This window comes from Balearica regulorum, chromosome 26 (assembly GCF_011004875.1).
Source record: "Balearica regulorum gibbericeps isolate bBalReg1 chromosome 26, bBalReg1.pri, whole genome shotgun sequence".
Taxonomy (NCBI): Eukaryota; Metazoa; Chordata; class Aves; order Gruiformes; family Gruidae; genus Balearica; species Balearica regulorum.
In genome coordinates, this window is record NC_046209.1 from 3,101,517 (window position 1) to 3,121,645 (window position 20,129).

The 20,129-nt window shown below is 58.0% G+C and overlaps 1 protein-coding gene across 18 annotated transcripts in view; it reads left to right on the plus strand.

The window, feature by feature from the left end:
* Window positions 1-16,465, plus strand: part of TCF3 (transcription factor 3) — a 73,370-nt gene extending 56,905 nt beyond the window's left edge. For 3 of the 18 annotated variants that reach the window (XM_075736156.1, XM_075736173.1, XM_075736158.1), the window contains 12 exons: window positions 3,176-3,278; window positions 3,571-3,710; window positions 3,895-4,021; window positions 4,932-4,990; window positions 5,746-5,824; window positions 6,939-7,012; window positions 7,497-7,700; window positions 9,056-9,179; window positions 9,653-9,818; window positions 10,855-11,093; window positions 14,939-15,083; window positions 15,946-16,120. In XM_075736156.1, the coding sequence (XP_075592271.1) occupies window positions 3,176-3,278; window positions 3,571-3,710; window positions 3,895-4,021; window positions 4,932-4,990; window positions 5,746-5,824; window positions 6,939-7,012; window positions 7,497-7,700; window positions 9,056-9,179; window positions 9,653-9,818; window positions 10,855-11,093; window positions 14,939-15,081 (1,458 nt within the window). In that variant the 3' untranslated portion in view covers window positions 15,082-15,083; window positions 15,946-16,120. Of the gene's footprint in view, window positions 1-3,175; window positions 3,279-3,570; window positions 3,711-3,894; window positions 4,022-4,931; window positions 4,991-5,745; window positions 5,825-6,938; window positions 7,013-7,496; window positions 7,701-9,055; window positions 9,180-9,652; window positions 9,819-10,854; window positions 11,094-14,152; window positions 14,380-14,938; window positions 15,084-15,945 lie in introns of all 18 variants that reach the window. The other 15 variants (XM_075736164.1, XM_075736167.1, XM_075736161.1 and 12 more) reach the window with 11 other exon arrangements.
* The last annotated feature ends 3,664 nt before the right edge of the window (window positions 16,466-20,129 follow it).

Here is a 20,129-nt window from a genome sequence, read left to right on the forward strand (position 1 = left end):
GTTTGTTTTTGAACTTCCACACCTGGGGAGAGAAATCGGCACCAAGGTGATGAGAGAAATGTGGAGCAAAAGGAGTTGCCGGCCTCAAAGGCAGCGGATCAAAGGCTCTTTCTTGTCTGACTGGCCTGTGCGGGAGCCCACCCCGTGTTATCGCTGGACCCTGTGCAAAATAAATAGGTTAATCAGCATCTTATTAAAATAAAGTCCTTTAATCTGTAATTCCCTAGCTGCTTTGAAAACTCGGAGGGATCACCAACTGGAATAGTTGAGGGTGGCTGAAAGGGGACTGATTCTGCCGAAGGCACCGAGAGGCGCTGGCGGTGTGAGATGGTTACAGCGGGATGTGAAAGGCGATGGCGGGGTGCAGAGGTGCCTGTGCTTGTAACCCGCGGCCTTTTGGGGTTAGTTCTGGTGAAATAGGTGCTGGGCTGGGGCAGTGGTGTGTGCTGGGGCTGCCCCCGGGGCACGGAGCCCCTTTAAACCTCCCTGCGACGTGGAGCTGGAAAGCAGGGTTAGTCCTCGCAGCCGTGCTCCCCCGCGGGCTGGTGCGGCCGGGCACAGGACCCGTGGCTGGATGAGGCCCCCAGCCCCTGCTGTGGGTCGCCCGGCTTTGCCGGAGGAAGCCGGGAAGGGACTTTGTGCAAGTCGGTTCCTGCAGGATTTTGTTGCCGCAGCGAGTGTGATGGCTGGGAGCTGTTTCAGCCTGCGAATTCGCAGTCTGGTCACCGCTCTGTTTAGCTGTAGTCTGAAGTCCCACCCCAGTTCAGGCATTTAAGCAAGAAAAACAGGGGGGCGGGGGGAAACCAACACCACCACAAAGCCCTGTGAATCCCAGCGTTGGGGCTTGATTTTCAAGCGGCTCTCTCGCCGCGCTGGCAATTTTAACCGGAGGAAATGACCTCACCTGGAGGTCCCCAGGCCGCCGCCGGAGCTGCCGGCGCGAGGGCTGAGGCCGTGGGGTGGAGAGCTGGGACCTGGCGCTGATTTACCGTTTCCTGCGGAGCTTGGCCGGCAGCCACCGGCTCGGCCGGCTCCCCCGTGCACAGCGGGGCTGGGATGCTCCTCGCTTGGCTGGTGCAGGGAAGAGCGGAGTTGGGTTTTCACAGCCCTCCCCTGCACTGAGCAGGGAAATAAAAGATTCGGAGGGGGCCAGGGCCACCCTTGGGGACAGCGGGGTGGGGGGGGTTGGGGATGGTGGAGCAGGGTGGATATGCAGCACGAACTTCCCCCGCCCCGCTGCTTTGCAACCCTGGTCCTCTCATCCCTGCTATATTATTATTCTTATTTTCGCTCTGGATTTATTAAATGGATATTGCAGCTCGCCACGGCCCCCCCGCTCGCTGCCGCACAGCTGCCTCGCGCGCTGGCCAGGTGCCAGCCCCTGGCAGATGGCGTGGGGCTATTAGACGTGCTTCATTCGATTCCCCGTCCCAGCTCCCGCTATTTAATCAAATTATAGGAAAAGTCAATTTACTGGATTCTTGTTCTTTGCAGCCTCCTCCATTCCCCCGCTCTCCCCGGCTGCACACGCTGCCCACGCGCGGCTCCGTGCGCCTGCTTCGCCCCGACGCTGTCCTGCGATGCCACACAAAGGCCGTGAATTTTCTTTTTTGAGCGAGGGACGAAGGGCAGCTGCCGGCGTCTGTCAGGTTTTTCCCTTCCCCCTCTTTTTATTTTCATTTCATTTCTTTTTTTTTTTTTTCCCCCCCTTTATTTTACAAGTTTTTCAGTCTCAGTCTGTAGCACCGATGCCCACAAGTTGCTTTCAGCTCCCTGGTGCCCACGGGGTCTGGCCACCCGCTGCCCAGCAGCTGATGGGCGGTGAGGGGCCGGGGGTGCCCCTGGGGCTCTGAACCCACCCAGCTTTGGGGGAAGAAACCTGCGCTGCCAGGGGACAATAGCACAATATATTTAAGTGCAGTCGCTGATGCTTTTCAGAGTTTGTTTTTGTGGGGTTTTGGGGTTTGTTTTGTTTTTAACAAAAAAGAACTCTATTTTTTATTACACACACACCCCCCCCACCCCAAAAAAAAGAAGAAATTCTCGGTGTTCTTGGCAGTTACAGAAGTAGAGACCAATTTTGCCCGATCTCGCTGGGTGAGGACGAGGGGTCAGAGGGAGCTGGCTGGGTGTGGGGAAAGAGAAACTCAGGGCAGATTTCCTTTCCAAAGAACTGTGTCTTCCAGGCAGAGCTGGCTGAGCGTGCCTGGCCAGCCTCTGCTTTCGTGTGTATTTAAAAAAAAATTATTAGCGGTTTCAGAATGAATCAATGGGGATGAAAATAAGCTGTAACAAAAGTTCTCACGTAATTTTGAGTGGCATTTCAGTTTCTTTACGTGTTGAATTTTTGCTTTAAAAAAAAAAAAAGATGTTTTTGCACTGGCACAAGATGATTTTTGGTAAGGGCTTTCTAGGATGGGTTTGGTTAATTTAGAAGAAAAACAAAAAACCTTTTCTTTTGCTTAATATACTGTTAAGTAATGGAGCTGAAGGGTGCTGCAGAAATCTGGCCAGGAGCTGTCTGAGAGCCTTCCCCCGCCGTGTGACACCCCTTTGAGGGACTGCTCAGCCCTCAGCTTCCCCCGTGCCTCAGTTTCCCCTCAAGCGGGACAGGCCGATTTCCGTGAAGGGTTTGAGCAGGGGCCGTGTCCAGGAGCGGCTGCTCCCGGCGCCGTGCTGCAGCCTGGCATACGGCAGCACCGGCGCAGGGGCGAGCAGATCCCGAAGCCTCCCCGCTCCCCATCGCCACCGCCCAGCCCGCACCCTTGGGTGCGGGGTTAGCACGCAGAAACGATGGCTTTTGTGGTTACCCATAAAAAGTTATAACCGCAGAAAAAGGAACTAGAGCAGAGAGTTGAAACTTCTGCTGGCGCCAGCATCTTCTGCAGGAGGGGGTTGCGGGGATCCGCACTGTTACGGGAAGGCAGACGGGATGTGTCTGCGCGACGGCCCTTTCTCCTGTGCCGCTCTCTGGCAGAGCCGTGCCATTCGGTACCCCCGCCGTGACTTGGGCTGAGCTGCTGCGGTTCCCCCCCTCTCCCCAGCCTTGCTGTGGGACTGACTCTGTTGTCTGCTGCGATGAATAAAAGCTAAGCTGCACGGGTTGGGGTGACCCGTGGGGAGGATGTGGGGCCATGGGGTGGCCAAGCACTTCAACCCCTTTCCTGCCCCACAGGTGTATCCATCCAACTCAGGTGATGACTACAGCAGGGATCCAGCTGGATATACCCCCTCAAAACCTCCCAGCACTGTGTATCCCGGAGCCTTTTATATGGCAGGTGAGTTACTCACAACCCCGGCGTCCTGCAGGCCGGCTAGAGCAGGGGCTGCCTGGCCCACGGCAAAGGGAGGAATGGCACAGCACACGAGATGGAGGGAGCTCGGGGCAGGAGTGCACGAGACGCGAAGCAGCCCCGAAATGGCTCCCGTTTGCTCAGCGGGTGATGCTCGGTGTAGGCAGGATGCGACGGGGACAAACGCAGCCCCTCAGCCCAGGCTGACCTGCTCCTGTGTGGGCTGTGGGATGCGTGCAGGCGTCCCTGCCCCGCTCAGCTCTGCTTTTCCTTCCAGACGGGCTCCATAACTCGCCAGACCTGTGGAGTTCACCAGGTGCCATGAGCCAGTCGAGTTACGGTGCCATGCTGGGCAGCTCCTCCTCCCCGCTCCCGCAGTCCAGCGGCTTCAACAGTTTACATCAGCACGAACGCATGGTAACGCGTCCCCGCGCTGCGGGCTGGGGGGCTGCGCTCGGCCGGCTGCTGGTGGCGCGTCACCTCGTCCCGTGGCTGTTGGCTTGGGGCAGCTGCCGACAGGGAGGGCCTGGCTCCTGGCCCGGACGCCGAAGCCTGGCAGCCTTCTGAGGGCACCTCTCACCCCTCTCCTCCTCTCTGCCAGAACTACCAGCTTCATTCAGGAGAGGTTAACGGCGGACTCCCCTCCGTGTCTGGCTTTTCCTCCGCCTCCACGCCGTACGGTGTCTCCAGTCACACCCCCCCGATCAGCGGGACGGACAGCATGATGGGTACGTACGGCCCCCGAGCACGCGGCGATCCCCGGCGTGACCCCCCTCACTCCACTGCCACGCAGAGCTTAACTGGGAAATCAAAGTCTTGTGCAAACCTCTGATGCCCGAGGCTGCGATACCTGTGTCCGATGCACCCAGGCGCTTTTTTATCGCTTGTGTGTCACCCTTGCGTGGAGTTACCGCGTGAAGAAGCGGCACGGCGAGGTTATCGCTGCAGGGTACCTGGGTGGGCTGTAGCGGGGGGATGGGGTTCTGGCTTGGGGGTTTACGCCTCGCTGGGTGGATCTGGGAGGAGACCAGGATCTGTGACATTATCTGTTGGAGGTGCGGTGACTTTAATGAGTTTGCGGGAAGGGTTTGCACCTGCGTTACGGGAAGGTGGGGTACGTGTGAAGCCGTTTGTCTAAATCTGGAATAGGAATGTTTGTGCTGCCTTTGGATGCCGCGTTAAATCCTCGAGTGCTTTAATCTCTAACCTTGCTGAACCTGTTACAAAACCTGTTACTGAAATGAACTCATGTTCCCCAGGAAATGAGGATTCTGACCTTAATTCTTAGAAAAACCCTTGTTTAGAGGAGGGAAAGCAAGTTCAGGATTGTAAGGGCTTAAGATGCCAAGTGAAAATGGGCCGTGCTGCAACAGAGACGTTTGATCGCTGTTGATGGCATGGTACCTTCGACCCAGCGTCTGTTGATAAAGATGTTCCTGCAGCCCCGTGAAAGCTGCCAGGGTGTGTGTGCCCTCGCCTGGGCTGCTCTGAGCTGAGCGTCTGCTTAATTTTCAAGCAAAGCAGTAAGAGCAAGAAATTTCAGTCTCGGAGCAGGTGACCCCAGAGGTCTTGTAGGGGTGCCTTGTCCTGTTGGATTTCTGGCGCCATGGCAGTGATGTCTGTGTCCTCTCTCGGCAGGTAACAGAGGAACCACAGCTGGGAGCTCTGGAGACGCACTCGGGAAGGCACTAGCTTCAGTAAGAGTTTCTGTGGGTCCTTGACCCCGGTCCCTGTCCTGTCACAGCATTGGACCTTCCCTCTCTAAGAGGGACCCTCTAGGCAGCGGGGGAGATGGACACATTGAGAAGTTGGGACGAATGCCCCCCAAAACATGGCAGCCTCTGAGGGGAGGGTTCCCCCCCTCTGTATGCTGCTATCCTGAGTCGTGGCGTTGTGCAAAAGCACCCTTTGGCAGATGGGGAAACTGAGGCACTGGCCCGTCCCTGTGAGCTGGCTCTGCGGGCCACCCAGCCGGGTTCTGGTCTGGCAAGATGACCCTACGCAGCCCTCAGAGCAGGACTTGCCCAGTAGTCCTGGCCCTGCATGTCCTGGTTCAAACTGGAAGGCATTGGTCCCACTGGGCTGTCAGAGCCTGGGGTTGCCTCTGTCCCGTGCAGTGGAGGGACCTTTGCTTCTGCATGGTGGTAGAGGGGTGCTCAGCACCGCACCCTGCAATAATTTCGTGGGGCTCTGACTTCCCTCAAGGTGGGACCTGAAGAACAGAGGCCGTAGCTGCAGGGGTGGCGGCAGTGGGGACAGAGACACCCTGCCCTTACTGGGGGAGCTGGGGGGGGACGAGCGGGCTGGGCCATCACACTGGCTGGGAGCTGGTGGTGGTACGGGAGGGGAGGTGCCATCGGGGTCCTGGCGGCGCCTGAGCTTGGTGCTACTGGGAAGGGGGAGCCGTCACGGGGTGGGCGCTGCTGACCATGCCCTGCTTCTCTTCCTCCAGATTTATTCCCCTGATCACTCTAGCAATAACTTCTCGTCAAACCCCTCTACACCGGTCGGCTCCCCTCAGGGGCTTGCAGGTAGGTGAAAAATGTTGCTTTTTGTGTAAAGAGGTTATCAGGTTTGCTTTCAGGAGGTCCAAGGCGCTGTACTTCCCACATCTACCCCAAACTCTCATTAAAGACACTTTTGGCAATCTTGCCAAATGCTATTTATTTTTAAAAACAGGAGAGTGAAGAGGAAGTACAAGCGAACTCAGAGATACTTTTTAAATGCCTCCTGTGAAGTTGCATGTCTGTCTAATTTAATCAGTCCTAGCTCTTCTCCCATTTGGAGCCCAGCAGTGCCCAGGTGTGGCAAACGCTGCGCGTGTGAGGGCAATGGCTCTGCCTGTGCCTGGCTTCGCCCCTGCGGAAGGGTTTTAGCAGGCGGCTCTGCCGGAGGCACGAGCCCGGCCCACATGGTAGCACCACTGCATGCTTGAGTTAAAGCATCGCTGCCACCCCCCGGGACCTGCTCCTGCCGTTCAGACAGACCCTGTCCCTGAGCGTCCTGTCTCGGTCGGTGCGGCTGGGAGAATTTGTTCCTGGTTTTGTCTCCCGTGGGAGGAGCACAGTGGGAACTGGGAAGTAGGCAACTCGTTAAAACCCATTTTCAGTGCCCGATTAAAGCCCGTCTCTGCTCCCATCCAGCGGGAGAGGTCTCATTTCTGCCCAGCAACGCCGGCACTGGGACTCCTCGGTGCCTGGGGTGCAGAGCAACGTACACGCGACAGCCTGCTGCTCCCCTGGGGTCAGAGGGAGCACGGTGTGTGCGCTGGCTGCCCACTCACTGCCACAATGTACATTTAAACACCTCTCGAGGTCTGAAGGCCTGAGCTCCGTTTCCTCCTGAGGCAGAGCAGAGGCGAGCCCGCAGCAGGGGCGCGTGGGATCGGACCGTGACCCCTCACAGCATCGCTGTGAGGTGGGGGGGGGCACCTGCTCTGAGCTGTAACGCCTCGGCGGGCACCCTGCTGCTTTGCGGAGCGGTGACGGAGCAAGGGAAGAACCTGTCCCTGCGTGCAGCGTGGCTAGCTTCGTACGCATGGTGTGCCGTCCCTGCGCAGCACCGTGCGGGGCCGTGGTGGCCCAGCTTCCAGCCCCATCTAGCGGCAGCTGTGCCCGGTCCCAAGCTCTCCCCGTTTGTTCGCAGGCACATCCCAGTGGTCCCGAGCGAGCGGACAGGGTGCCTTATCTCCCAGCTACGAAGGGAGCCTCCACACTTTAGTAAGTGTTGCCGAAAGATCTGCCTTTTCCTTTTTCTCTTTCATCCCTTGTGCGCCTGGCGGTAAAGGGCTTTTGGGTAAAGTCCTCTCCCCCAAACGGCTGGGGCCTGAAGGAAGGTGGTTAGCTGACAGACGGACGTTTGGTTGGAAGCAGCTGAGCAGAGTTGGGGACCTGCTTCCCTGAGCCCAGAGCCTGGCTGGCGGAGGCGCAGCCTCGCACCCCCCCACCCCGTTTAGGGCCCATTCACATCCCTGTGGGTCTGGCCCAGATTTCTGTCTGGTTTCTGCCTCCCTTTCCTGAGCGGTTCTGCTTGTGTGACCCCTTCTGCCTTTGAGGGATGGCACTGATGGGGTTGGGGGGTTATTTCTCCCTTTACCTCCCTTGTGGTAGCCAAGTGCACGATTGCTGCCAGCCATTCTTTAGCGTAGAGAGCTGCAGCGTATAGGCGTTAATGCAAACCTATTTCTCTGTCCTGTCCTTCAAGCAAAACAAAATGGAAGACAGGTTGGACGAAGCCATCCACGTGCTGAGGAATCACGCCGTGGGCCAGACAGCTGCCATGCCGAGTAACCACGGGGACATGCACGGGCTCCTGGGCTCGGCGCCGGCCCACAGTGCCACCGTGGGCAGCCTGGGCCAGGCCTTCCCCACCTCGGTCATGTCCCTGGGGAACAGGCACCCGAGTCTGGTAAGTGTGGAAGCATTGTGGCAGCTGGCAGGGATGTGTCGGGGACCCACGTCGCCGAGTCCCCTGGCATCCAGAGGGATGTTGCTTTTGGTGTGAGAGTAGCTCAGTGTGGTCCAGCTCGGGTCAGCTCTTGACAGCTTTGAAGAGGTGATGCGCACAGAAGCGCCGCGGCTTGCTGTCTTCATGCACGGGGGGGCTGAATCAACACTCAGCACAGAGGTGGCTCTCAGTGGCCTGCATGCAGGTTGTTCGTGCCCCTTCTCAGGGCAGGCAGAGGTGGTGAAAGCTCTCCTTCTTTCCCTGCAACATGGGTGGGAATCCCTCAAAACGGCTTCAAGTTGTCCCCAGGGGTTGCATGGAGGAGGAGGAAAGGAATGTGGTGCAGGGCAGGAGCACAGGTATAGGGAGCCAGGTATCACCAGGACTTCTCTGCCCCGAACCGTTTGGGCAGGCACTGCATCCTTCCGTGCACGTGGGGAGTGCCGATGTGTGACGGCTCGTTCAGGCTCCAAGAAGCGCGACAGGTCCTGGGTGTTCAGAGCAGGTGGATGCTGGGCTCCCGTGCTGGATCACCAGGGTCTCCCCTCATCCAGGGGCTGGTGACCACAGGAGCACGTTTTTGGCAGAGCCGATTGCCTGCTGCAGCAAACAGGAACACATCTGCAGTCTGTGTCTCTAGAGAACCAGATGTGCTTCCCTTCCAAGCTCCCCATTCCCTGCTACCAAGCAATGAAATCATATGTGTGTCCTCTGTTGCAAACTGCTGCCAGGTGCAGAAAGGAGAGTGTTTGCAGCAGGGCTGGCTCTGTCCTGCCGATCCTTGGCCCGCGTGGTGCCGCCTCGGGGGGTGCGGGCTCAGAAAGGCTGCATGACCCTCGCCCTTTGCGTCCAGGTCCTTTGGAGCAAAGTCCACACTGCTGGGATTGTCCCTTGCTCTGGTGGCACTGGGGAGGTGGCAGAAACGTTGGGGCTTGATTGAGACGGGGCATGTGCAACCCAGGCAGGGTGTCCTCTCCAGTGTGCCAGCCTTGCATCTAGGCAGAGAGGCTTTTCCACAGCGGGAGGAGACAAGCGTGAGGGGGGGCTTTCTACGTGGTCCAGCTGATGTGCAGGGCACAGAGCTGCTTTCTGCAGTGCCCCTGCCACGGTCCCCAGAGGAGAGCTGGTGCTGGAGCAGGTTGGCTCTTCCCTCGTGCATGCCTGCGCTCTGGGTGGTGGGAGCGTGCGAGCAGGGCACACGGCTGCACCTCAGCCTGGTCTGCGGAGCCCCGCGCTGTGCTCAGGGTGCCTCTGCCCATGCCCACTGGCCGTGACACTTCCCTCCCTGAAGGCTTGCTCTGCTTGTTCTGCTGTAGGTGGGAGGAGGTCACCCCGAAGACGGGTTGTCCAGCAACCCCAGCATGCTCCACAACCATGTCACACTTCCGTCACAGCCCAGCTCACTCCCTGACCTCAACAGGCAGCAAGACACGTACAGCGGTAAGGCAGCTCTGCACGCGTGCATGCTTGAGGCTCGCCTGCCGCAGGGGTGGTTCGGGTCGCCCGTTAGGTCCAGCCCTGTACAGCAGCAGCCTGGGGGAAGATGGGTGCTCTTGCAAGGCCGGTGCTTACTTGCAGCATCCGCCAGTTTCTAACTTGAGCCTTTTCCAGAGGTTTGACCTACGTGTTCCTGGCCCTCCTGCCGGCTGTTGGGTGCACAGAGCCCCCAGGGCCTGCTCTGCTGGGGGAGGTCGGGCTCTGACTCCAGAGGGGGCCTTGGGAGGTGGGGGGAGAGGAGCGGGGAGTGGGGGCAGGGCTGGCACCCCTCCAGTTCCTTTTGCTGCAGACCGGTAATACAGGATGGGCCCGGGATGCCTCGCGCTGGTGATGCAGCGCAGCAGGGCCTGGGGATGTCCCAGCCCTCCATGCAGGTCAGGCCCCTCCAACCTCCACGTCTGGCTCTGCTTCCTCAGCAGGCTTGTCAGGGGGGCTGGGGCGAAGCAGCGTCTCCTCAGGAACCAGCGAAATAAAGAGGGAAGAGAAGGAGGACGAGGAGAACACGTCAGTGGCAGATAACTCAGAAGAGGAGAAGAAGGAGCTGAAACCCTCCCGGAACAGAACAAGGTGCTCTTTGAACAGGTCTCTCCCTTCACTTACTCCGTTACCAGGCTGGGGGCACTTGGGCTGGGGCACGGCTGTGGTGACCCACCGGGCGCCGGGCTCAGCCCGGTGAGGCCGGGGGTCATCCTGCAGCACAGACCCGCCAGCCCCTGCCCGCTGCGGGAGCCTTGTCTGTCCTCGCACAGAGGCGGCACAGCCCGGGCTCCCGCTGCTTCCCCGTGGCTGGCCGCTTTGGGCCCCGCTGGGGAAGGGTCCTTGCCACCCTCTCCTGCTGGCTCCCATCCCCGTGGCCACAGGGCTTCCTCCTGCTCCTAAAGCAGAGGGCTCGCACCTTGTCCACACGAGCTGCACCCGCCTGCGTGGTCGCTCGGGGTGTTGCTTGTGGCCGTGAACAGAAAGTTTCGGGCACTCAGCTTCCCTCGGCCAGGGGCAGGGAAGGTTTTGACCTCCTCCCTGCTTCAGGTCGTCTCCGCTGTCTGCTTCGGGCTCCTGTATCCTCTGTCACATCCAGCCCCATGCGTGGCAGCGGATCAGGGAGTCCTTCGAGCTTGTCTGCAACCTCGCCATCGGCTCGGAGTCCTTGTCAGGGTGATTCTGCCTGGAGGGGCAGCGCCAGCCCTGCTCCTGCCAGACTGCAGCCACCTCCTGCCCTGGAGGCAGAGGGCTGTGTCTTCCCAAAGTGCCACGCTCGGGACACCAGTGGTGTCCCCCACACCTTCTCCAGGCCACTCTGCAACCTCCTGGCAACAAGCTCAGGCCTTAATTGTATTGTTGTGGTTTCTTTCTTTGTTGTTTAAAAACAAAGCAAACAAACAAAAAAAAAGAGGCAGAAGAAGAGCCTTTATTGCTTCTCTCCAAAGTCACTGCATGTCCCCGTGTCTGAACTTGGGGCACCGGGCCAGCACATCCCGGCGGGGGCACGCGGGGCACAGTATCCCAGCTCGCAGGGCTTGGTGTCTTGGTGCCTCAACGTATGTTTCTTTTCTGTGAGTTGACCAGTGCTGAGAGTGCACGCGAGGAATGTCCCTGTCTCGTTCTTATTTTAAACCATTAGTCAAGATGAGGATGAGGAGGACGATCTTCTTCCCCCAGAGCAAAAAGCCGAGAGAGAGAGAGAAAGGAGGGTCGCCAATAATGCCCGTGAGCGCCTGCGGGTCCGTGACATCAACGAGGCCTTTAAAGAGCTCGGACGCATGTGCCAACTCCACCTAAACAGCGAAAAACCGCAGACCAAACTGCTAATCCTACACCAGGCCGTATCAGTCATACTGAACCTGGAGCAACAAGTTAGAGGTCAGTGAGGGTCCCGGAGTGGTGATATTTTACGTATCTGATCGGCACGGGGCTGTCTGTCTGTCTGTCTCCTGTGACATGTGCTGTGGTGCCTCGCACTGTCTCTCTCCCCTGTGGCCTTGGGTTCCCAAGGTGGTTGTCCTTTTTTTTTTTCTTTTTTCTTTTTTTTTTTTTTTTCCTTTTTTGCATCCCTGCTGCTCTCTCTTTTGTTGCCCACTGCCACTGCATGTGCTGCATGCCGGTCCCCGAGGGGGCACCTGCGCCATCCTCGCTTTCGTGCAGCCAGGTGTTTTGCTCAGCTGCTTGGCCAGCAAATAAAAAAAAAACCCAAAAAAAGCAAATCTCCCAGAGGGGGCGCAGACCTGACATCTCTCCGAGGGCTGCTCCAAGCACAGAGCCTGCCTCTGCCCACGGCCGCAGCAGCACTGAGCAATGCCCCGTCCTCCCTGCCCGCCCGGCGCGGGGCTCTGCGTTCCTGTCCCTGTCACCCCTGAGTTTGCAGGTGCCTGGCAAACCCCTGGGGATCGCTGGAGCTGTGCGAGGGGCAGTGGGATGGAGACGCCGAGCCTAGGGTTGGGCAGCCCTCGCTGCCTGTACAAACTGGTCTCCAGTGCAAGCTGGGAGCGCTGTGCATCCCTGGCAGAGCCTGGAGCTGCAGGCAGGCACACACGAGCTCTCGCCCTTGCTGGGGCACACTCGATCCTTTCCCACACGCGCGTGTGCGCCTGGCTCGGCCACCCGTGCTTGCCCTACGGTGCTGTGTCCCGGTGGGAGGGGAAGCGGAGGGCTTGCCTTCCCACTCCGGAGGACTTTGCTGCTTTGTTCCTGCACCCCGCAGTGCATGCTCCCGCTCCCTGGCCCCGCTGCGCAGGGTGCTGTGGCAGGTTAACCCCCTTTCTCTCTGCAGAGGCTGTTGTAACACGCATCGGTGGTTTGTGCCTGGCTGTGCTCCTCTCTGCTGGCCTCTGCTGTTGCATTGATGTTGGAGTCCTTTGTGCCTCTCTTCAGTTTGTAATTTTTTGCCTTTCATAACATGTATATTTTTTCCTGTCTCTTTTTTAATTTCCCCTTCCTTTTTATTTTTTATTTCAAGTTTTTATTTTTTGGTTCTGTTCTTTCCGATCTCCTACAGACAGTCCCCAGCCGTGACCTCTCGGTGGTCCCACTCTCTACCTTGTACTTGCTGCTTGCGGATCGAGGCAGGAGCTGAGGGGCGGCGGGGGGCAGGGGCTAGGCAGAGTTGGCACCGTGTTCATTTTGGTCTCCCACGCTTGTCCCTTTTTAAACTCTTCTCGGACGCAGCCGGGAAAGCGAGCTGAGCCCCGTGTGCTGCTGTCAGCAGGCGTTAGCACAGGCAGCTAGGGTGTCCCTTACCTGGCGGGTTTGGCCTTCAGGCTGCTTTGCAAGAGAGAAGCCGACCCCCATGTCCCCTCCTGCAGGGCTGCCGTGGGAGTGGGGCCACCGGGCATGCCCAGCCGGGGCTGCCGGGATCCTCCTGCCGCCCTCGGCAGCTAATGGGGCAGGAAGGGAAAGGAGAAGGTTGGGGGGTGTTGTGGGGGGCCAGGCAAGCAGGTCGGCGCTCCCTTTGAGCGGGGCATGAGGCAGCCGAGGCATCGCACGTCCTTATAACCCAGAGGACCCCGCATGGCCGTGCAAACTGCCAGCAGCGCTTGCCGGTGGTGGGGAGATGGCTCCATCCTGCCTGGCTGTGGCGTGCAAGGCACTGCTGGAGCTGCGTGCGAGCCACCAGCCAGAAACCGCGGCTGCCAGCCTGTGTTCGGAGGAATGAGCCGAGTTCCTGCTGCGGGTAGGTTGGGTGCCAGGCAGGCTGGTGGCTCCGCTCCCCCTGGCCATCCTGGGTGTGCTGGAGAGAAGGTGGCAGTGCTGGCTGGGGCACTGAGGCAGTGAGGAGGGGACATGGACAGGGACAAGGCAGCAAGGAGAGGATGCAGACAGGGACAGTGGGCACCCCTCTGTCCCACACAGGCAAACACTTGCCTGGAGAGCCCTTGCTCCCCCTCCACGCGGTCAGGCACTTTCTGGAGCTTCTCCAGGCCTCCCAGCGCACCCAGGAAGACTCTGACTCTGCGGCCCCTCTTCAATGAAGTCTTACCGCTGCGAGGCTCCCCTGGAGCCAAAGGCCACAGTCTGTCCCAGTGCCAGGTCTCACCCAAGGACCCTCCTCAGATAGGTGTCTTCCCTGCAAGAATTTTTGCTCTGGGGGAGAAGGTCGTCTGTGCAGTAAATTGGGGTTTGGAGGGGTCGGGCTGCGGGCGAGGCCACGGTTTAAGATGCTGCCAGCATGACTCTGCCTTCCTTCCCCGTCCCTGCCTGTTTCGGGCACCCTGGGGTGCTGCCAGCGGTGGAGGCTCTCCCAAAGCTCATGACCGTGCCTGGAAAAGAAAATCACGCCTTCTGGAGTGATTTTGACTGTGTTGAAAGACCTGGATTCAGTGTCTGCTTTGGAGACTGACCCTCAGCAGCAGCCGGGGGCACTTGGCTCCTGGCCCTGGTACTGCCCCCCACCCGTAAGAAGGTGCCGGGCCAGGCTGCCACGTGCTGCTGCGCCACGGCTTCCCGAAATGCCTTCACTGGGAGGATTTTGCTGCAGATGGGATTTTTGAAGGAAATCTTACAAAGAGGGATTTGCTTTCTGCCAAAAAGTCTTTCCCTGGGGGATGACCCCGATGTTTTTGGCTGAGACTCCCCCTGAACTTTCAGTTTTCAGCCGAAAACAAACAGGAAGGCAAAATTTTGCGGAGGGGAGAAGGTGTCGGTGTTGATCCTGCATCCACTGCCCGCCCTCGCCCCCGGCAGCACCCTCCAGCCCCGTGGGAGCCCGACCCCGTGCTGGCAGCACCTTCACGTGGTTTGCAGAGGTGACGCGCAGCCCAAAATAGCCCAGGCTGCTCCAGGAAGCGCCCGAGACGAATTGGCTTTGCACAGTGAGGCTGTTTGAGCCGTTTCCAGTGGACACCAGAAGCACTACCAGCACGGCAACATATAGCCCCCCCTTGGTACCACCCCCCTGACTAATCCCTGTGGTGCTATGAACCCAGCAGTACAGACGAGGCCTTGTCACTGGAGGACAAAGATCTGAGGGACCGGGAGAGGAGAATGGCCAATAACGCCAGGGAAAGGGTGCGTGTGCGGGACATTAACGAGGCCTTTAAAGAACTGGGACGCATGTGTCAGATGCACTTAAAAACGGACAAAGCACAGACCAAACTGATCATCCTACAGCAAGCGGTGCAGGTCATTCTGGGCCTGGAGCAGCAAGTACGAGGTATGGTAACAGCTGGCAGGTGCATTTCGGGGCTTTTCTCTCCCCCCACACCTCTGCGTGCGCGTGCATCTCTGTTGCGACTCCTGCTTTTGGTGCGAGGTTGTGCGTTCGCATCACCAGCGGCACCCTCGGGTGCGCCGCGCGGCAGGCTGAGCTTTCCAAAGCCCTGGCCCGGTCTGTCTCCCCTCACGCTTAATGGGAATTTGGCACCTGGATCCCATTAAGCAGCTTTGGAAAACTCAGTCCTCAACTCTGAGAGCTGGCTGAGGCACTTGGGGTTTTCTGTAAGCGAGCACATGTTTAAATTGGCATGGTGTTTCAGCCGGGCACGGGGTTTTGCTCTAGCAGGGGTCCGGCCAAGTTGCTGCAGCCGCTGCAAGGAGCTGCAGGCGGAGAGCAGCTTGCACTGAGGTCGTTTCCTCGCATGGTCCCGTGCGTCTGTCCTGGGACTCTGTCCTCGCTCTCTCTCTCTTTTGGATGCTGCTGCCGTGCGCGATGGATGCTGTTGCCCAAACTGAGGTTGCTTCCCTCCCTCCCTCCCTTGCTGTTTTTGGCATAGAGCGCAATCTGAACCCTAAAGCAGCCTGCTTGAAGCGTCGGGAAGAGGAGAAAGTGTCCGGAGTAGTAGGAGATCCCCAGATGACACTTTCAGCTTCACATCCTGGTCTAGGAGATGGTCACAATCCCGTTGGACACATGTAAAGGTATTGTCCCCCGCCTCGTGATCCCAGCACCCCACTGCAGGTCCAACCCGCCGCGCGCTGCTCTGCTTTGGCAGCTCAGCCCCACTCGCTTGGCACCAGCCAACGTTCTTCTTAATTTACCTTAAGTACGTGACCTGCACGTGCATGTCGTTTGCTCGTCTGTGGACACCCGAAGCCTCTGCCCTGCAGGAGAGAGGTGCAGCCCCGCAGCCGGGACAGAGGGTTTTGGTGCTCTCACCACCCTGAGGGAGCTCAGCTCAGCTCTGCTCTGCACCTCCCAGCCGTGCCCCAGTTGGCTACTGGAAACCCACAACTCCTTTGCCCGGCGGCCCTACAGGAGGGAATGGGCAGGTCCCAGAAATGCCGAGAAAGACACAGAACGTGAAATTCCCCCAGTGAGACTGTGGCAGGTGCAGGCTCTGCTGGGCTGTCCCCGGTTTTAAGGGAACCCCGTGCTTGGCCAGGAGTAGCTCTGAGCCTGATGGCCCGAGCGGAGTGGGGACGTCGGTGGGGGATCCACCTCGTCAGCGAGGCTCCCTGCTGCAACACCTCAGCCCGTAGCACCCGCGCGCCATGGAGGGGCTGTGGTCCCCCGACGTCCCCTGTGCTGGTGGGTGCCTGCGGCTGCCCTGAAAAAAGAAAAAAAGGGGAAAAAGAAAAAAAAAAAAGGCAAAGCTGGTGCCCCAGCAGAATAGCGAGTTCACGTCTCAGCTCCACTGTGGCCATGTCGAGCCCTCAGGGCTGACTTCTGCGGAGACGAGGTTTTGGCAGAGGGGGGCTTGCAACCCCGCTACGCAAGGGGCAGAGTTTTATTCTCATTTGGGTTTCTCTCACTTCAGGCTTTTGGTTTTTTTATTTGTAGATCTTTTTGTTCCTCTGGATAGAGAGATCTGTAGGAAGCAAACCCTCGGTGTGACCTGCAACCTTCTCGAACCATAAACTTTAGTACTGCTAATACTGACACACGTGGATGGATCCTGGCATGACGTAAGGGGTGGAAAAAACACTTTGTCAAAAACAAAACAAAAACAAAAAAATTGCCTTAAGTATAAAGTGCGGAACAGTCAATACATATCACTCAGTTAGGAGGGGGTGGCGTGTTCTCTTGGCTTGTTCACAAGCAGCCAGCAGCAAAATTGTGCCTAAGCCTGATATTTCTTTTTTAAAAAAAAAGAACATTAGTTATGAGATTTTTTATGTAGAACAAATAGCAATGCCTTTTGGTTTTTTTAGCTTCTTTTGCATATGTTTTGTAAGCAACGAAAAGAATTTTTTTTTGTATAAAAAAAATGTCTTGTACCCCACGCTTTTCTGCTGCTGTTTCTATAGTTAACGTTGCATCTTTAGGATCAACCAGAATATTAAAATTGTATTAAGAGAGACTGGATATAAAGAGAGGAATTCTCAGATTCGGCTCTGAAAGCCACTAAAAGCGAATGTAGCCACAGCGAGGGGATGTTCTTCCTTGCCTGGCTTGTACCTTCCATTATAAAAAAACAAACAAACTCGTGCTGAATTCACCATCTCTTTGCTCTGGCCACTTCTGATTTGGGAAAAGGAAGTTAAACAGCAAAGCAAGTTGCAGCACTATCCCTCAGCGGTGCTCTCACTCCTCCCGGGAGGTGACTGAGGTCCATCAAGGGTCTCTGCAAGATTTGCTTTATTCCTGGAGGATCCCGGAGGACGCAGTCCCACCTGGGAGAGGAGGTGTCCCATGGCTGTCCCGGAGCATCGTGATGGGGAGGACAAGCTGCTGGGAGAGAGCAGGCCTTGGGGGGTGGAAGAGAACCAAGGGACTAGGGCGCTTTCAAGGTAAGCAAAAAAGCAACACAGATGCAAGAGGAAAGCCCAGGGCGGAGGAGAGCACCTCTTGCCCACACACCTGAGCACACACCCGCTGTCAGAGGCGCTTCCAGGGGCAGTGTTGAACAAAGACGAACTGAACAAAGCGGGAGGACTGGGAAGAGTAGAGGCGTACGGAGCAAAGGCAGCAGCGGGACACTGTGCTCGGCGACCTGGCAGCAGATGGACCCACGGACGCTGGCAGCGGGCGGCAGAGCCCAAGGGACAGGAAGGGGAGCGGCTACCCGGCACGTACGCCCACTCAAGCCCTCAGCAAGCTGCAACCGGCAGCAGGATCCCCGTCTCCTCACACCTTCTCCCCGCGCTGGAGCCACTGCCATCGGAAGTGCGAAACCCTGCAGGCTTGGGGAGAGGGGTGGTTTCACAGCCTGCCTTCACCTGCTGCCGTGTCTCCAAAGCACCCTCAGAGGCAAACTCAGCTCGGCGTGCCGCCCGGCTTGCCGTGGGGATGCAGAGTGGCCACTGTCATCTGTGCGTGGGCTCTTCTCTGCTGGAAAGGAGGGGAGCAACGAGCACCCATCCTGCACAAGATGCCCCAGCAGCCGAGCCTGGCCAATGGTCCCTTTGCTCCGAGGGCTTCCCAGCATCACGCCAGACTGCTCCGGTGTGCTCAGCGGGAGGAAGACCCCCGGCAGCCCCACTGCGCAGCAGGGTGCCCCAGAGGTGCGAGAGCAAACGAAGAGGTGCTCGATGGTGCTGAGCTGCCGAAGCTGTTCTGGAGTTGGCAATGGAAAAGCATCCACTGGGAGTTTATTCTTGTTTCTTCCCTCTCCTTCCCCTTCTGCAACATTTTGTGCCCGGTTCTTCCCAGCTCTGCAGGCAGACAGGGTCAGCTCCCACCGGGGATGTTAAATCCCATCTCAGCAGTGTTTGTAATCCTCTCGGACTGGGGCCGGCTGCTGCTGGGATCTGCCTGGCAGAGCCCAGGCAGGCAGGATAGTTCATGGGGCACGGGTGCTGGCCTGTGGGGGACGTGGGGACAGTGAGTATGGCAGGACCCCTGGCAGCAGGGTACATCTCTCCCCTCTGCTTCTCTGGCCTGTGCTCCTGGGGAAGCTGCATTGCTTTGTCACAGGGAAAGGGAAAGACTGGCGAACAGATTTAGGTCCTGCGGCACTTCCTAGCAACCCCAGCCTTTGGCATAACCTCCTGGTGCTCCTCTGTGCTCGTAGCTCTGCTTTGTGCTCCAGCAAAGCTTGCTGGAAGCGCTCAGGACGTTGCTCACCTCCCATCTACGCCTACTACCGTGGGCTCAGCCCTGTAGCACCCTGTAGTAAGAGGAGCCACTTAGGAGTGCCGGAGCAGTATGGGACTGTGTCTCCCTGCTGCCCCTGGCACTGCCCCGGGCTCTGCAAGGTCCAGCCATAGCTCTGAGGCTTTCGGGTGCTCTGAGGCTTTCGGGTGCTCCTGCCTTTCCCTCCAACAGCCTGTTGCTCCCACCATCACTTCTGTGTGGTGAGGCCTGAGACCACAGCAGCCTCCAGCTCTGTCCCCGGAAAGGTGGGGAGAGGCCGGTGGCTGTGGTCCTGGCCGTTGTTCTCGCCTGTGTCAACAGACATATTTCGGCCTAATTAGCTTGTCAGGTTAACGACACTCTTTCCTCCCTTGGGTTCTTCTGTCTGCTTAAGCGCCAGGCAGCGTGAGACGGGTGAGGTTTTCCTCCATGTGTGACAGCCTTGCCCTGTGGAGCAGCTCCCTTGCAGCAAAAGCCACGTCTTCCTGAAGTGTCCTGCCGGGTTGGGTTGTGCTTCAGATGCTGGAGCAAGTTCAGCTTGGGGACGGTAAAACATACAGGGAGGGGGCAGTGTCCCTCCATAGCCCACCAGCTGGGTCTGGACGCTCAGACAACCCTGGTTCGTGCTCTGGGGTAGGAATTGGGGACTCGTTAGCTGCTTTTTGCAGCCTGTAAAGGTGGCTTCATCCCATGAGCATTTCTACCCCGTCAGCAGGACGGTGCTGGGGCTGGCAGGGCGCTTGCTGCTCTGGGTTTTCTGCTGGCTCGGTGCCACTGCCCCAGGACTGTGGGGAGGGATGGAGCAATGTCCCAGCCCTGGCAAGCTTGAAACTGCTAAAAAATTAAAAAGTGCTTCCCCGACGCTTTGATTTTGCAACAGGAATTTGAGGTGGCAGTCATGTACAACTGGATTTAAAGAAAAGATACTATAGTCAAGAAAAATCCAGAAACTCAACAAAATTGGAAATTTGAGAAGATTTATGATTTGTTCAAAATTTTGCTGAGCTCCTTCATCCCCTCTGAGTCCTGGCTGACACTTTGCAGGCCAGGGGGGAGTCCTGATGAGACAGAGCCTTTCCCATCATCCCCAAACCACCAGGCAGTGCAGCAGAGATGGGGCTTTTCACCTGCATTTAGGTGGCTTAGATGCTGTTTTCTTGACAGCAAAACCAGCTAACTTCCTTGGCAAGGCTTGGGCGGAGGTCCTTAGGCATAAACCCCCGGTGCCAGGGTTTGGGGGAGATCTTGGTTCCTCCAGCAGGAAAGCGTGATGTTTGGGGCTGGTAGTGTTGTGCCTGGGAGCAGCCTCGATGGCGCTCTGCGTGCTGTCACGCTCGCTGCCTGCACCAGCCCAGCGCAGCCTTGGTGGCATCTCGGCTCTCCAGGTCCGTAGGGAGCAATTGCAGAGTGCAGCAAGGAAAAATAACTTTGGCTTGCCAGTGTGTTTGGCTCAGTGTGAACAAGGTGCCTGTAACCTGCCAGGGAAAGTGGCTTTTCTGTAAATGAGGACTATCAGGTGCTGTCCCCAAAATACCACCAGGCCAGCCCTGAAGTATCGGCCTGTTGCAACGAAGCTCTTGTCTTTAGGTGTCATGGTCAGAGAGGGCCAGAGTCTGTGCCCTCCCCAGCCCACGGCTCTGCTGACATTCCACTGTGCCATCTGAGATCACTTTTCTCCCCAAACTTGTTTCTCTGCCTGTCTGCGTGTCCCGCGCGCCAGCGGTCCTGCACAGAGAGGTGTCACGCATGGGTGACATGCTGCACGGTGGCACTCAGTTTTCTGCTTCCTCTCTCAGCCTTGCATGCATGGGTTCTCCTGGGCTGCGTGCTCCTCAGCGTTGGGGGGGCACAGAGCCCCTGCAAAGCTTCCTTTATCAGAAAGGGAATCGGGGGGGGGGGGGGAGAGGCCGCCTTCCCCTGTGTGCATTTTCTAGTTTCTCTTTTCCCAG